Below are 14,382 nucleotides of genomic sequence, written 5' to 3'. Positions count from 1 at the left end.
CGTCCCCAAGGCTTGCCTAGCCAAGGAGCTGAGCTGTTTCCTTCACACGGGCACCAGTTGTGTTCTACAAAAATGTTATTTGTTGTCCCCACTTGGAGAGAAACTTTCCGGTTCAGCCTGTTCGTGTCTTTTATTTCGTAAAGCTTGCTCAGGAAAAGGAGTGGGATGTAGTGGTTCGAGCAGGGCAGGGCTGGGAACCAGGACTCCTGGGTTCTATTCCTGGCCCAGGAGGTGGGGGATTGTTACTTCGAGGGAACTAGCAGAGAGCAGGAGCCTGACCTCCCGTTCACATACGCTGGCCTGGCTGGGTCAACCCATGGTCGCAGCACCCTTATCAATGCTGCCCCTTTTACACTGAGCCGCAGACCCAGGTACAAAGGGAGGGACTGAGCCCAGCGGGGTTATCTCGGGATCCCTCCAGCCTGCCGCTCCCCACTCCCACCACCCTAGCCTGCAAATCCCAGGAGGAATGTGCCTCGTCAGTTACCAGAGTGAGATCTCAGCTGCTGGGATTTCATAACCTGAACAAATCTTATAGTTACTATTGTCATTTATTAGGTGTATTATGGCAGTGCCTAAGAGCCCTGCTCATGGCCCAGGCCCCCATTGTACCAAGTATGGTATGTTTTTATTGCTATTATGGGTAATACGGTAGCACCCAGGTGTCCCAGTCATGGGTCAGGCCCTTCTGGCACTGCACAAACACAGAACAAAGAGTTGGCCCCCGCCCCAAAGCGCTTCCAATAGAAGGTCTTGTCTACACTAGAAAGTCATGACACAACTCCCCTGCGTGTGAACATAGGGCCAGATTTTTAAAGGTGTGTGGGTATTTAATTCCCATTCATTGCAAGCCAGCGTTATACACACTTTCTGCTGGCCTACCTATTCCCGAGTGAGACGGGGACTAAGCTATACCTAGCTTGGCCCAGATCCTCAATGGTATGTCGTGGGAGTGACATCATACAACTCAGCGCAGAGGCTGGTTAACTTGCTGGCCCTGAACAGCAGGAGCGCTGGATCTCCGGGAAGAGAGACCAACCAGCTGGATGCCTTCCTCTAATCCAGCTGCCAACCTCTGGTTGACCAATCTGAAGTGGCAGGAGAGTAAAAACAAGTCTGGCTCGTTCTGGGCCCAGAGAGGGGTGCTGACGGGAGGAGGCCTCCAAATGGAATGGTGAACAAGCCAATTACATACGGACTTCACGGTGCAATGGACAAGCAGAATCCATCACAGATTCGTAGGTTCCAAGTCCGGAACAGCACTGGCCAGAGACCTGCCCCTGAATAATTCCTAGAGCAGATCTGTTAGAAAAACATCCCAGCTTGATTGAAAAACAGCCAGTGAGGGAAAATCCACCATGCCCCTTGGTCAATTGTTCCAATGGTCAATTACTCTCACCGTTAAAACGGTGCACGTGCCTTCCTTCCAGTCTGAATTTGTCTGGCTTCAACTCCCAGCCATTGCATATAAGGATGATACGGCTGAGGCTGTCTATCCCCATGTACATCTGGAGCTTATCTATCTATCCATCCCCATATACTCCATCATCTATATCTATCTATCCATCCCCATCCACCCCCTCTACCTATCTGTCCCCACACACCCCCTCTATCTAATCTAATCATCTATCGAATCTATCTCATCCTAGCACCCAGGTGCAGTACCTAGTGCATGGTCTTATCTCCTTTTAGTTTTAAAACAATCTTCAGCTCACTTGGCTGGTCTTATTGGACCTTCCCCGCCGCCTTTCCTCCGGATGCAAAATGAAGTGACATCAGCAAGATCGTCTCGGTTTTGTTTGGGGCGTGGTGGAAGGAAATATGTGCAAATGCAAGACCGGCACCTGCCTCTTCTACTTCCCTTTTCTCCTCGCCACCCCACCCTCCGCGAACAGCCCTTCAGTTACTGCAGCCTCATGGCTTGGAGAATTTGCTTTCAAGCTCCCCAGCTCAGTGCACGTGTGTGTGAGAAACTGAGAGGGGGGCATGTGGAGGGGAATCCTCCTGCTCCCACACCCCTGCCCCCACCTTGAGAATCTGAGTTTCTCTTCAGAGTCGTCTTGTTACCTGTGTTGTTATTATCCTAGAACTCAGAGACAGGCCCAACTGAGATCAGGGCCCCATTGTGCCGGATGCTGCCCAGACTCATCGTGAGAAACAATCTTTGCCCCCAACATTTTACAGCCTAGAGAAATGAGGTAAAGGAAGAATCACTATCCTTATCTTACAAGTGGGGAAATTGAGGCACCGGGCAATTCAGTGCACCGCCCAAGCACTAGTGTCATGCACAAGTAACTCGACCAAGAGTCTGCAGCTAGTTCAAGAGCCAGTCCCGCTGCCAGCGGAGAACTATTCCAAATGCTAGTGTCACACACACGACACACCCTGTCCCGAGCGTATAACTCGTCCAAAGGCTGGAGTCACACACCCGTCACAGGGTAGCTGGCTTGTAGCTGACTCACCCCCTCACCCTACCTCTGGTGTATGACGAGTCTCAATGTTCGTGTCACACACTTGCTCTGTAAGTGGCTGGAGCCTGAGCCCCACCCTGGTGTGTAACTCGTCCTTCTGCATGTCACATTCGACTTTCATTCATGCAAAGCCCCAGCCTCTCATGGGTCCTTTCTTTCTTTCGGTCGTTCTTTTTAATCAAGGGAAATACAGCTTAAAGGACAATGCAACACACACACAGGGGGGGCTACCCCGGAGGGGTGGGGGCTGAGCAGGGATGGTTTGGGCTCCCCCCAATCCCTCACCAATCCCCTAAAAATACTCCCTGCATTATTGCCACAAACCAAACAATATCCCAGCCTAACACATGCCAAGACTCTCCTTGCCATGGTCAGTAAGATGGGTGGTCTGGGGGGTACAACAAAATCAGGGCCCCATGAGCTGCTCGGAGTCTTAATCAATTGCTTATTGGCTTCAGCTGCTTCTGCTCATTGCCCCACACACACACGTCATGTCACCCAGCAGCCTTACACACACACACGTCATGTCACCTAGCAGCCCTACACACACACAGGTGTGGGTGCATTAACCCAGCAGCCCGATGCACCCACACACTCGTGTATTCGCCCAGCAGCCCTACACACACAGACATACACACGTATTCACCTAGCAGCCCAGCAAATCCCCGATGCTCCCCGTTCTCTACAGGAAAACTGACCAGAAACCCCCCCCCGCCCCCCATTAACCACCCTCGTCTGGGTGGAAACAGCGGGAAGGGGGGGGGGGGAAGAGGTCGGGTCCCTTTAAGAGCTCCGGAGCATGCGCACGGCTGTCAAAAGGGCGGGGCGCCCCCCCCCCTTCCCCAGTCCGCGCCCTTTCCATTCCGGGACGCCCAGGCGGGCAGAGCGCGGCGCCGGCTGGAGGCAGAGGCCGGGACCGGAGAGCCGGAGCGGGGCCACACGGCGGCCGGTGGATCCTGCAGCCGGGGCCTCCCTGCAGCGCCCCCCCCCACCCCCGGATCCGCCGCGCCTCGGGGCCGGGGCGATGCCGAGCAGCCCGCGGGCGGCCGCGGCCGGGCAGCCCCGCTTTGGAACGTCGAGACGCTGAAAATTGTTACATCGCGTTCGGAAGTGGGAAGCGGCCACGACGCCGGGGCGCGGCGGAGCCCGCCGCGGGGAGCCGCTGACCTCCGCCCCGCTCGGGTGAGTGGGGCTGGGCGCGGCCGGGAACCGGAGTGGGGCTTGGGGCGGGGGTACCCCCTGGAAACCCCCTTCCGCTTCGCGTACCGAGGGGGTGGACCCCCCCGCCCCCCCCATATACAGTGCAGTGGGGGGGGGGGCGGGCGGGGGCGGGATATGCATTGATCGCTTAGTGAAAACCTAAATACCAGCCCTCGAATGGGGCGGGGGAGAAAACGATCAAATTAAAGGGTTTCCTTCCTCTTCCCCCCCCCCCCCCGCCGGCTTCTTGCTTTGAAAATACCCCCCCACACACACATTAAGGGGTGAGGCGGGGGGGGGTGTGGAGGCGAGTGTGAACTTCTGATGGGCGCATGTGGTCGGGGGAGAGGGGAAGATTTGAACTCCAGTCTGACGGGGGAAGGCTTGAAACTTCTCACGGGTGGGGCTGGGGGGGGGGTTGAATTCAAGTTTGGAAGGGGAGGGGGAAGTGATCCGATTAAAGGGGTGTCCTGGTCTCTTCTTCTGCCCCCCCCCTTCCCCCCTTGGTGTGAAATATTTTCCCAGCGCATCCCGGAGGAGGAACAGGCGTGTGTGTGCCCAAGGGTTGAAACTGCTTGGGTGGATCTGCGGGGTTTGAATTAAAACGGCCAGGAAGAGCCCTAGAAACGACTCCCTGTCCGGAAACAGCAGCACATGCACCCCCCCCCCACCCCACCCCCGGAAAAAACCCGAACTTGCTTGCTGTGGGTGGGGGCAGGAAGAAAGGGGAAGTGGTCGATTTTTTTTTCCTTCCAGTGCTGACTTGGGTGCCGGTAGCAACCAGCTGCTCTGCTGATTGGGGAGGGGATATGTTTTTTTCCTTTTCCCAACCAAATTCGGGGGGGGGGGTCCTGAGTCTCTCTCCTTGGCCTGGGTTTAAAATGTAGTCCCAGAGAGACTCTTGCTAGAATCAGTGATTTGTCTGAGTTTGCCGGCAGCACGGCGCACCTGTCCCCAGTTCTCTCCAGTGTCTTACTGGAGGTTTAAAAAAAATTAAATCCAGTCTTCCTCCAACCCTCGGCCCAGCTGTCCCGCTTGCTGGGGACAGAAGCTTCTGGGGGTGGGGGGGAAGCCACATGTGCAGAACTGGGCAGCCAGCCTTTTGAGCTCACTTTGCAGGGTGGAAGAGCTTGCTTGAGCCAGGGAACCTATAAAAGTTGGGTTGGGTCTGGCTTGACAGGTGGGTCGGGATTCCCTCTGGCCCCTTGTGGGGGCCATTTTGGAGCTCGCAAAGCAGGTCCCTTCTGCTGTACCATGCTGGGGGTGGGACAGTTGCTGGAGAGTTGGACCCTCATTGAGCAATTTCTGTGGCTCAAAGGTCAGGTCTACGCTTGAAATTTTTGCCAGTACAGCAAAATCAGCTAGCAGGGTTTGAAGGACTTTTTTAGACCAGCAAAAGCCCTAGTGTAGACACAGTTACGCTGCACCTCCCCCCCCCCCCCCTGTGGTTGGTATGACTTATTTTGTTCAGGGGACTGGTATGCGTTCTACATGGGGTATGATAATCTATAGCTTTTATCGATCTAGAGCTTTTCATCAGCCCATCTCAAAGCCCTTTCTGAAAGAGGACGGTATCGTTATCCCTGTGTCAAGCTGGGGAAACTGAGGCACAGAGGAGGCAGCAACTCAGCAGGCCTGAGGCAGAGCCAGGAATACGTCGGGGGGTGGGGGGGAGGAGCAGATAAAGCTCAAGGACAGAGTTGGTACAAGAACGAATGGGGATAAACTGGCTGGGAGGAAATCCGAGGCTGGAAGTCAGAAGGTTTCTACCAATCAGAGTGAGGGGGGTGCTTTGGAAGAGCACCCCAGCAGGGGCTGTGGGGACAAACAACCTAACTGGCTTTCGGCTGGAATTTGAGCCGTTTATGGGTGGGATTCTGTGATGGGGCGACCGACAGTAAGACGGGAAAGGGACTCGGTGCCTTTCTTGACTGGGTTCCTACGGGTCCCCATGCAGGGAAGAGGGGGTTTGGAGGGGCCATGCTGGGGGACCTCAACAAACTTGCCTCAGTTTCACGAAGCCAGTTAAATTGGGAGCAGCCCCCTGGGCAGGTACTCGGATTTCAGGTGCTGAGTAACAGCTTAGTTAGGGGCTTGCCTAAAGCTATTTCTGATGGCCTGATTTCGGTTCAAGGCAAACAAGGGACAGGGGCCCGCTAAACCAAAATAAGATGCTCTTAAAGTGTCGTGAGAGTCGCCCACATGGGAGGTGAAGGGGAGGGGGGTGTCCCGTTAAACCAGTTTAACGAAAAGGGTGCAGATTGGTGTGGCGTCAAGGTGGAATTTTGAGACACTGAGATTGCTACTGTGTGTTCTGACCTTCTGGAGGTAATTGGGCTCAGAGTTTGTTGCCTTCCTACCCCGGTTCCTTTTTGGTGAAAGGAGTCTTTCACCTCCCATAGCTTGGGAAGGACAGACGGACGAGGAGAAGAACTGTTCGGGGTGGGACAAAGGGGGGCCAGATGCCGGCTGGAGCTGCTGTGCCCTGGGGGTGAGGCAGCCCAGCCCAGATGATGGGTATTTTCCATCTCCTGGAAACTTTCCCTCGAGTTTGACCTTCAAGGCTGCTCTGGGCTTGTTCTCTGTCTAATCAGATGCTGGCTTAGCAGGATCCCATGTGGGGAGGGAGGCTCTGCTCCCCAGGGACTTTGTGGAGAAATTGGCCCCTTCCCCTAGGGTAGCAATGAACAGCTGGTGTTAGGAGCTGCCCTGCCTGTACTTCTGGGGTAATCCTGGCTTCTTTGCAGCAAGGCCAAACCGCCGCTGATTTCAGTGTGAGCAAGTGCTTAAATTCCTCTTGAGGATCTGGGCCAGAGACCTCAGTAATGGTGTGACATTTCCCCAAGCTTTTGCGTTTGGCTAAACTAGTTACAGGTCTGCTTCTGTCCTCAGAGGTGTGGGATCCATTCCTGGTTTGCTGTTAATATCTGGCTCCTTATGAGGAGTGGTGGTGAGGATGGGGGTGGCTCAGGACTCCTGGGTTCCGCTCCTAGGAGAGGAGGGATTGGGAGTCAGGACTCCTGGGTTCCGCTCCTAGGAGAGGAGGGATTGGGAGTCAGGACTCCTGGCTTTTATTCCCAGCTTTGGGAGGGGAGTGAGGGCTAGAGGTTGGAACAGGGGACTGGGAGGTGGGACTGTAGGAACAAGACCTTGATTGTTGTGTGACCTGCTGTGTCCTCTCTGCCTCTGGTTTTGCCCACCTGTGGAATGGGGGAGGAGTTAAAGAGCTTTGAGATCCTCTGTGATCCAGGTGGGCGAAATGTTACTATGCTAGACCAAGCCTGAATGCTTTGGAGGGCCTCGGTTTCTGTGTTAGATTCATGGCTACCAGTAGCACCTAGGTGCTGTGACGTATTGGCCTGCTTCTTCCTCTGCCCCAAGGAGCTTCCCATTTAAGCAGACAAAGGGTGGGGAGACAGTGTTTTCCCCATTTTACAGATGGGCAAGACTGAGGCCTTGAGAGCTCAAGTGGGAATTGGTGGCAGGGCTGGGATATGAGCCCAGATCTCCTGCATCCCGGCCCATCCACCTTCTGAGTACTGGTGCCTTGCAGTGACCTGCCTCGGGGTGGGGTGGGGTGGAGTGCAGGAAGGGGGCCCGAGGCTAGGCAGATCACAGGCCCTTGCCTTGCACTTCATCTCTCTGTGTTCCTTCTCCAGCCTTGTATGGACTTTGCTGCTTGCCTGCAGCCATGGGGAAAATGCTGTCCAAGATTTTCGGCAATAAGGAGATGCGGATTCTGATGCTAGGGCTGGATGCAGCCGGCAAGACCACCATCCTTTACAAGCTGAAGCTGGGCCAGTCGGTCACCACTATCCCCACCGTGGGCTTCAACGTGGAGACGGTGACCTACAAGAATGTCAAGTTCAACGTCTGGGACGTGGGGGGCCAGGACAAGATCCGGCCCCTCTGGAGACATTACTACACAGGTACCCAGGGGCTCATCTTCGTGGTGGACTGCGCCGATCGCGACCGGATCGACGAAGGCCGGCAGGAGCTGCACCGCATCATCAACGACCGGGAGATGCGTGACGCCATCATCCTCATCTTCGCCAACAAGCAGGACCTGCCCGATGCCATGAAGCCCCACGAAATCCAGGAGAAATTGGGACTGACGCGTATTAGGGACAGGAATTGGTATGTCCAGCCCTCGTGCGCGACGTCCGGGGAAGGACTCTGCGAAGGTCTGATGTGGCTGACGTCCAATTACAAATCCTAATCCTGGCTTTTTGTACCCGAGCCCGCGCACGAGTCTCTAACCAATGAAACTTTATTTCCCCATCCCCACCCCATAACCCCATCCTCCCCCACTTGTCTGTTTCTCTCTCTCTCTCTGTCTCAGAATTGCTGGTGGGGTGGGATTGGATCCCTGCTATGGTACCTTGGCACCCGCCCTCTAAAATGGGGGGGCCTGGGGTGTTGTGAATGCTGCGGGCTTGGGGGGGAGGTGGCTCTTTAGATCTGAATGCAAGCCAGTTTTTTTTCTCGTTTCTGATTGTAAATCCTGTAGTTTTATTATTTAATTGGGAAGCAGGGGATGGGTGTAGACTCTCTCCTTCTCCTCCCCCGCAGCTATGTTAACAGGGGCAGATCATCTGGTGCTATTGGGGTGCCCTCGACAGCAGCCCTTCTCACCTGTGGTTCACAGAATCCATCCCGTTCCTTATGTCCTGGTGGTCTGCAGAACCAACTGGGGGGCGGTGGGAGTGTTGGAGATCTCTCATACTAGGCACTTAAGATTTTTGCATTGGAGTGGCAGGTTCATGGGAGCAGCTTATGGGGGTCCCCCGTCCAGCTGCCCAATAATCCACGAATATAAGAATGTCCTTGCCTGTTGGGAGTGACAGCTGCGTGCCCTGATCAAACTCAATCTTGGATGATCCTTATTTATCCCCCTGCCCTGCCATTCTTCTCTGCCAGTGACCCAGCCCGGGTGAGGTGTGAGGGCTGTCCCACGTGTGGGAGGGGACTGGGCCGTGCACGCCTTGGTGACTAGCTTACCCTGGCAGGAGGAGAGCTGGCGTCCTAGGGAGACGCAAACACGCCCACATGTCTCCACCCAAACCAGTTTCCCCAGCACGTGGGTGGTGGGAATCAAAGAGCCCATTCATCAGAGCCGCCGTAGAGGAGTGGCTCTCCCCTGAATCCTGGGGCTACCTGTCCTTGCTGGCTTACATTCCTGTTTGTGGGGAATGCGGCCACGGGGCTGGTGGAAATCCAGGGGGCGTCCGTCTCCTGGGATGTCAGTGGGCCTTGGATCAGGCCCAGCTGGGATCGTAGTTAACCTGTGGGTGTGGCCGCACCCCTTCCCTGGGACTCCTCCAAAGCTCTGTCCTTTGCTGAGCTGCAGGCTGGGACCTGGGTGGGGTGAGGCAGGGGGTTCCCTGGTAAATGCCTCGCGTCCATCTCCTCCCCCCCCAGCTTATCAATTGGGGTACAGGTTTCCCCCTGCATTGGCTCCAGGCCATCTGCCCATAGAGGCCTCCCAGTCTGTGACCAGGCCAGGCATGGGCTGCCAATACCCCAAGGATCTGCTGAAGCCAAGCAAAGGGGTCCTGATGGGAATGTTTGGGGGAAGGGACCCCTTTAGTCTCTGGGATATGACTTCGCTTCCTATTGGTGGGGTATTCCCAGGGCAAAGGGATGGGGGGGCCAGTGTGTTTAGAGAGAGGACCCCACCACATTGGGGGGGGGGCCCCATGGCTAGGGAAAGTCCTGTTCCCAGTTTCTGCTGGGAGGAGTGGAAGTGGCACTGGCTTGCAGCTGTTGGCCCAGCCCCTCTTCCTATGGGGTGACAGGCTCTGCCCCCCAGCTCCTCCCCGCTCTGTCCTCTTAGCATCCTCCTCCAATGCCCACAAGGTGGCAGGGGCTGTTGCCAAGGAAACTGCATCCAGCAGAGGCTGATGATCCTGGTGGAAGGGGAGGAGCAATGGGGGGGGGGGGTAGCACCGTTTGGTGGGAGCCCTGCCCTTCCTTGGAGGGAGGGTGCAAAGCGGCCATGCCAAACTGGAGCTGTTCCCCTTCCCTCTTAACCCTCACACACACAGCGCTTCCCCCTTGGGGCCCCCTCTGATTTCAGGCGGCTCGCGCCCAGCCCCTGGTTCGTGGGCCTTTTTCTCGCTCGTCGGGGAGGCGGGCAAGGCAAAGCTGCCACCTTGCGAAACCTGCTAGACAAGGGAGTGGATTAAACTCCCTTTTTCCTCCCCTGCGTGGGTGCTGCTCCAACCGAACCCAGTGCTGGAATGAGTTTTGCCTGGCCTCTGCCTGCCCCGCCCGAGGCCTGTTCGCACCCCACCCTTTCCGCCTGCCACACACATCCACTAAGATGTGCCGTCCCATCCTGCCAAGATCCAGCTGCTGGGGCTTTGAGCAGGGACTGGTCTGGGAAGGAGTCTCCCTAGAGCCATGTCCTCACATCCCCTCCTTATTTCTGAGTCCTGGGGGCAACGCTTGAGGGAAATCCCACACTCCCATCCCTGCAGCCGGGCTCCCAACCTACTCCCTGGGCATGCCCCCCTGGGAGAGAATGAATCATAACTAGGAAAAGGGGCAGTGCCTTCCCCCCTCAGGTGTCCGAGTGTCTAATTACCGAGGAGTCAACGCCCCTTTTTGTTGCAAGCCGGCTCCTGGCAGCCCCGGTGCCACCCACTCTGCAAATGCCGCCTCTCCCCGGGGCTTGGCCTTGTAAACTTTGTCCCTGCCTCTCGCTCGAACCCGGCTCGGCCGTGCGGAGCAGGGCACAGGACGTGCCCTGACTCCGAGGGGAGACTAGCCGGTGTCCTGATGCTGCCTCTGTCCTTAAGCCTTCCAGCATTACCTTTCTTGGCGGGGGCACTTGCCCTGTGGACTAGCCCTTAAAGGTGCAGGTGTGCCAATTCCCCCCCCCATCTGACGCACGTTTTGGCTGGCGAGAAACCCCGTGATGCGGTAGAAGCGAGGCACAGGGCAGTGCCGGTTCCATCACAGGGCTAGAGGCGAGTGGGTGATGGGCAGATTTAGGAGCAGATTTCCTCGAACATTCCAGTTTGGTACATGTCTCTTTCCTTTTGCTTCCCCCCCACCCCCTTCCAAAATTCCCCCTCTGGCACAGGGGGCCCAGTTTGCTCCTGCTCCCTGCTGAAATGAAGCTGGAATTGATGAGACTGCGGCTCTTGTTTATTGTTTACTGCGGGACAGCTGTGATTCTTTGGGCAGGCTCCTCTTCCTGCAGAAAATAGAAACGGGCTCGGGTTTTTTCCCCCCCTTCCACCCCCCTGCTCCTGCATCTTGTACAGGGTGAGCAGGCCAAAGCACTTAAGTCTGGGCATGCGTCTGGCACAAGCAGCTTCTACCGTAGGGGTGGCTGCAGAGCATGAGTCCCATGTACTCTTCCTCCAAACTCAGCTGATCGGCCATGTTAACGGTCCGTGCCGGCTTTCCCAGCCTGCATTCCCGAGGCACAACCCTCGCTGCGTGGGGGGGGGCCGCACCGGCCCTAGGGCTTTAGCAGAAGCTGCTGCTGCAAGGGGGCGTCCTAGGGCTGTTTCCGCTCCCTGGAGCGGGCTGAGCTGGGGCTGTGAAATAAGCGTCTCCTCATTACACAGATGTTCATCTCAAGAGCGTACGCTGGTGTGGGAGCTGATCCTGCTGCGCGGTGGGTGGCCGCCTCCGTAATCCTGCGTCAGGTTTGGTTCTGATCCAGAGTTGGTGGAGTGTTTACCTTCCCTGTGTGAAGTGGGGCTGTCTAAAACCTTCCTCCTGAAGGGGAGAGAATTGGAGACTCTTGTGCCTTTACTGGAGTACCACTGTTGCGAAAAGGAAAACGAAGGTACTTTAAGAGCCAGCTGTAAGATGTGCTGGAAACCCCTGGGGGCTGTAATCTACTTGGGGAGATGCTACACAGGGGAAGTATTCTCTACTGTACATGTAACCTGGGAAGATTTAGCATTTCCCATTTTTCGTTGGTAAATTTCTCCCTGCAGCCAGAGGAGGCTGCAAGTGCAGTGTGTTTCAAAGGGCTCATGACATTCAAACTGTGTGAGGGGTTTTTTTTAAGGGGTTTTTTTTCTTTCTAATCTTTATGCAAATGAAAATCTTTTTTAAAAATCGTATTGGCTGCCGTCCTGTGCTTTATTTCTCACTTTCATGCAGAGATTTCCCTCTATAAAAGGGCCTGGTTTTTTATTCCCTCCCCACAAGTGTCTCTAACAAGGCAGCATGGGACAGTGGTTAGAGCTCTGGACAGGGCCACTGCAGTTCGGGGTCTGTTTCCGGCTCTGTCACTTTGACCGCTTTCCCCGCTGGCCGCTGGAGTTTCTTCACCTGTTTAAAAGGGGGCTGTGACCCGTCTCTTGTAAAGCACGGTGGGATCCGGGGGCTGAAAAGGGCCATGTCACAGCTAAGCCCAACGCTGCCATAGCAGCGCTCTGTGGTTCTCAAACGAAGGCCTGAGCCCAATGTCCTATGCCTTGCGGAGGGGCTGGCACTGGGTGGAGTTGGGGGTACAAAACGACGGCCTCAGAATGGGGGTGATTTTGCAAGGGTGCAGCAGGTGCAAAGCATCAGTGAACCAGGCCCAAGGTTTCAGAGCAAGCATGGTTGGTTAAGCATCCCTTCTTTTTAAGATGACGGGACCCCTGGGTACCTACAGGGCCTGTGGGGTCAAGCAGGCCCCCGAAAGGTGGGCTCTGAGCGCAGTTCTGTCCCCGTATGGCTCCCCCTTCTCTGGCTCGGTTTGCTGAGCTGGGGCTGAGGTTCTCACAGCGTGCTGCGGGGGGCCAGTTGGAAGCACTGAGTGGCTGGTGTCTTACTGAGCATTTCGGTTCCTCTTTTGAGAGGCGAAGCTTGGCTGTGACTCGGGAGTGGAAGCAGGCGCAGGAGGTGTTGGAGGCAGCTGATCTCATTGCACCAACGTCTGGGCACTCATGTGACACCCCTCCCCCCCCCCGCACCTAACCCACTAAGCCAACCACCTCCTCTCTGTACAGCGGGTCCTTCTGCTTTTCACTGCCTCGCTTGTTTCCTGCAGAACTACTGAGCAGGGACCTAGAAGTCAGGACTCCTGGGTTCCAGGCTCAGCTCTCAAGTAGGGGTTTGATCTTGGAGTTTGCGGCCCCTCTCGCTGCCAACCCAACCTGGGGGAGGGGCTCAAGAAATTCTCAAAAGCAGGCTTGGGCCCTTTTGAAAACCGAGCTATACTTTCCCTCTTTGCTAGGTGGGCTCCTCTGTGTTCTAGAGGGGGTGGGGGAAGAGGGGAACTGCTCCCTCTGTGCATAAGGAGTGGGACAGAAATCTAAGCCAATCCTTGGGGGCTGTTTTGAAAATGGGGAAACTGAGGTCAAGTGACTTGCCTAAAGTGAGAGAGTCCATGGAAGGGCTGGGAACAACCCAGGAGTCCTAGCTCCCAGCCCCCAGCTCCTCTAACCACTAGACCCCACTGTATTCTCAAAGCTGGGAATAGACCCAGGACTCCTGGGTTCTATCAGCCCCCTGCTCTATCCATTAGACTCCATTCCCCCATTTTTAGCATTGCAACCCTGCCCTGGTTTTGGGCCCAACCTGAGTATGAATATTTAGGTTGTTTCTTGAATCTCTCTCATTTGCACCCCTCATATCCCCATGCGTGGGGTTATGCAGCAGTAGGGAGCATTATCCTGGGCTGAGTGGGGAAGGCCAGTGCAGGGGAGCTGCTTGAGGCCATGCTGTTCCAGGCCAATGAGAGATCAAACCTTTTAGACCCAAACTCCCCTTCCACCTGCACCCCACCACACAGGTCCATGAAGGAGAGAGGCAGGTCTCCGCGCTGGCAAAAGCCTTCAGCTTGGTGACGGGACAGGCTTTGCCAGGGCCTGGGAGCAGAGCCCTGCATTGTGCCCCCCCCCCCCCACTTCCCTCCATTGATGGCAGTCTGAGTCTGAGCTGTCCAAGGTAGGGAGTGCCTCACAATGGACAGATGTCCCCCGGAAGTAGGGAATGTCTGCAATCAAGGACCCATGGCTGGCCCAGGCGCTGGGATTGGGAGCCATGGGTTTTTTTTATGGCAGCATAGACATGCCCGTAGACTTCTAAGGCCAGAAGGCAACATAAGGGCATCTTCAGCCTATGTGCGACTGGAGAATTTCACCCTGGTTTCTCTGGGCCAGGCCCATGCTCTTCCAGACACGCCACTCTGGATCTGAAGATGTCAAGAGACCGCATCCGGCTCTCCCTTTGGGGGTTGGTTCTTGGGGTTAATTGCCCACGCTCTTCAAAACCAGTGCCTTGTTGGGTCTGGCTTTGGGCCTTTCTCTGCTAGATTAAGGAGGTCTTTAGTAGCTGCTGCGTTCCCCCTGGGAAGGTACTTGAGTCCCTGCTCCATCATCCCTCTTAAGGCGGGAGAAGGGAGGCCCCAGGGATCAGCAAGGGGCCCAGGTTCACACAGGAAGTTTGGGGCTGAGCTGGGAATTGGGAACCCAGCTGTTCCCACTCCCCGTCTTGGGGGCTTTCGACTGTCCTTCCTCCCCTCCTGAACTCTGGCCTGGGTGCTACAGGAAGGGATGCTTCGTGCCCACAGCGGGTCTGCCCTTAACATCTCTGAAGCTGCTGCCCAGTGACCACTCTGAGGCAGTCAGCACAGGGGGCAGCTTTCGGGAGGGAGACGTTCCTCCACCAGGACCAAGGCTGAGACCTTCCAACTCACTCCACTTGGGAGACCGAACGGCCTCAGGTGAGAATGTTTGGTCCCTCCTAGCCC

The 14,382-nt window shown here is 56.0% G+C and overlaps 1 protein-coding gene across 1 annotated transcript; it reads left to right on the top strand.

The window, feature by feature from the left end:
* The first annotated feature begins 3,304 nt into the window (after positions 1 to 3,304).
* LOC140901963 (ADP-ribosylation factor 6) lies at positions 3,305 to 11,761 on the top strand. The gene is made up of 2 exons (XM_073321469.2): positions 3,305 to 3,653; positions 7,331 to 11,761. The coding sequence occupies exon 2, from the start codon at positions 7,363 to 7,365 to the stop codon at positions 7,888 to 7,890; it is 528 nt and encodes a 175-aa protein (XP_073177570.1). The 5' UTR covers positions 3,305 to 3,653; positions 7,331 to 7,362; the 3' UTR covers positions 7,891 to 11,761.
* The last annotated feature ends 2,621 nt before the right edge of the window (positions 11,762 to 14,382 follow it).

The sequence above is a fragment of the Lepidochelys kempii genome, chromosome 23, assembly GCF_965140285.1.
Source record: "Lepidochelys kempii isolate rLepKem1 chromosome 23, rLepKem1.hap1, whole genome shotgun sequence".
NCBI classification, from domain to species: Eukaryota; Metazoa; Chordata; order Testudines; family Cheloniidae; genus Lepidochelys; species Lepidochelys kempii.
This window is presented reverse-complemented; position numbering and strand designations above follow the sequence as displayed.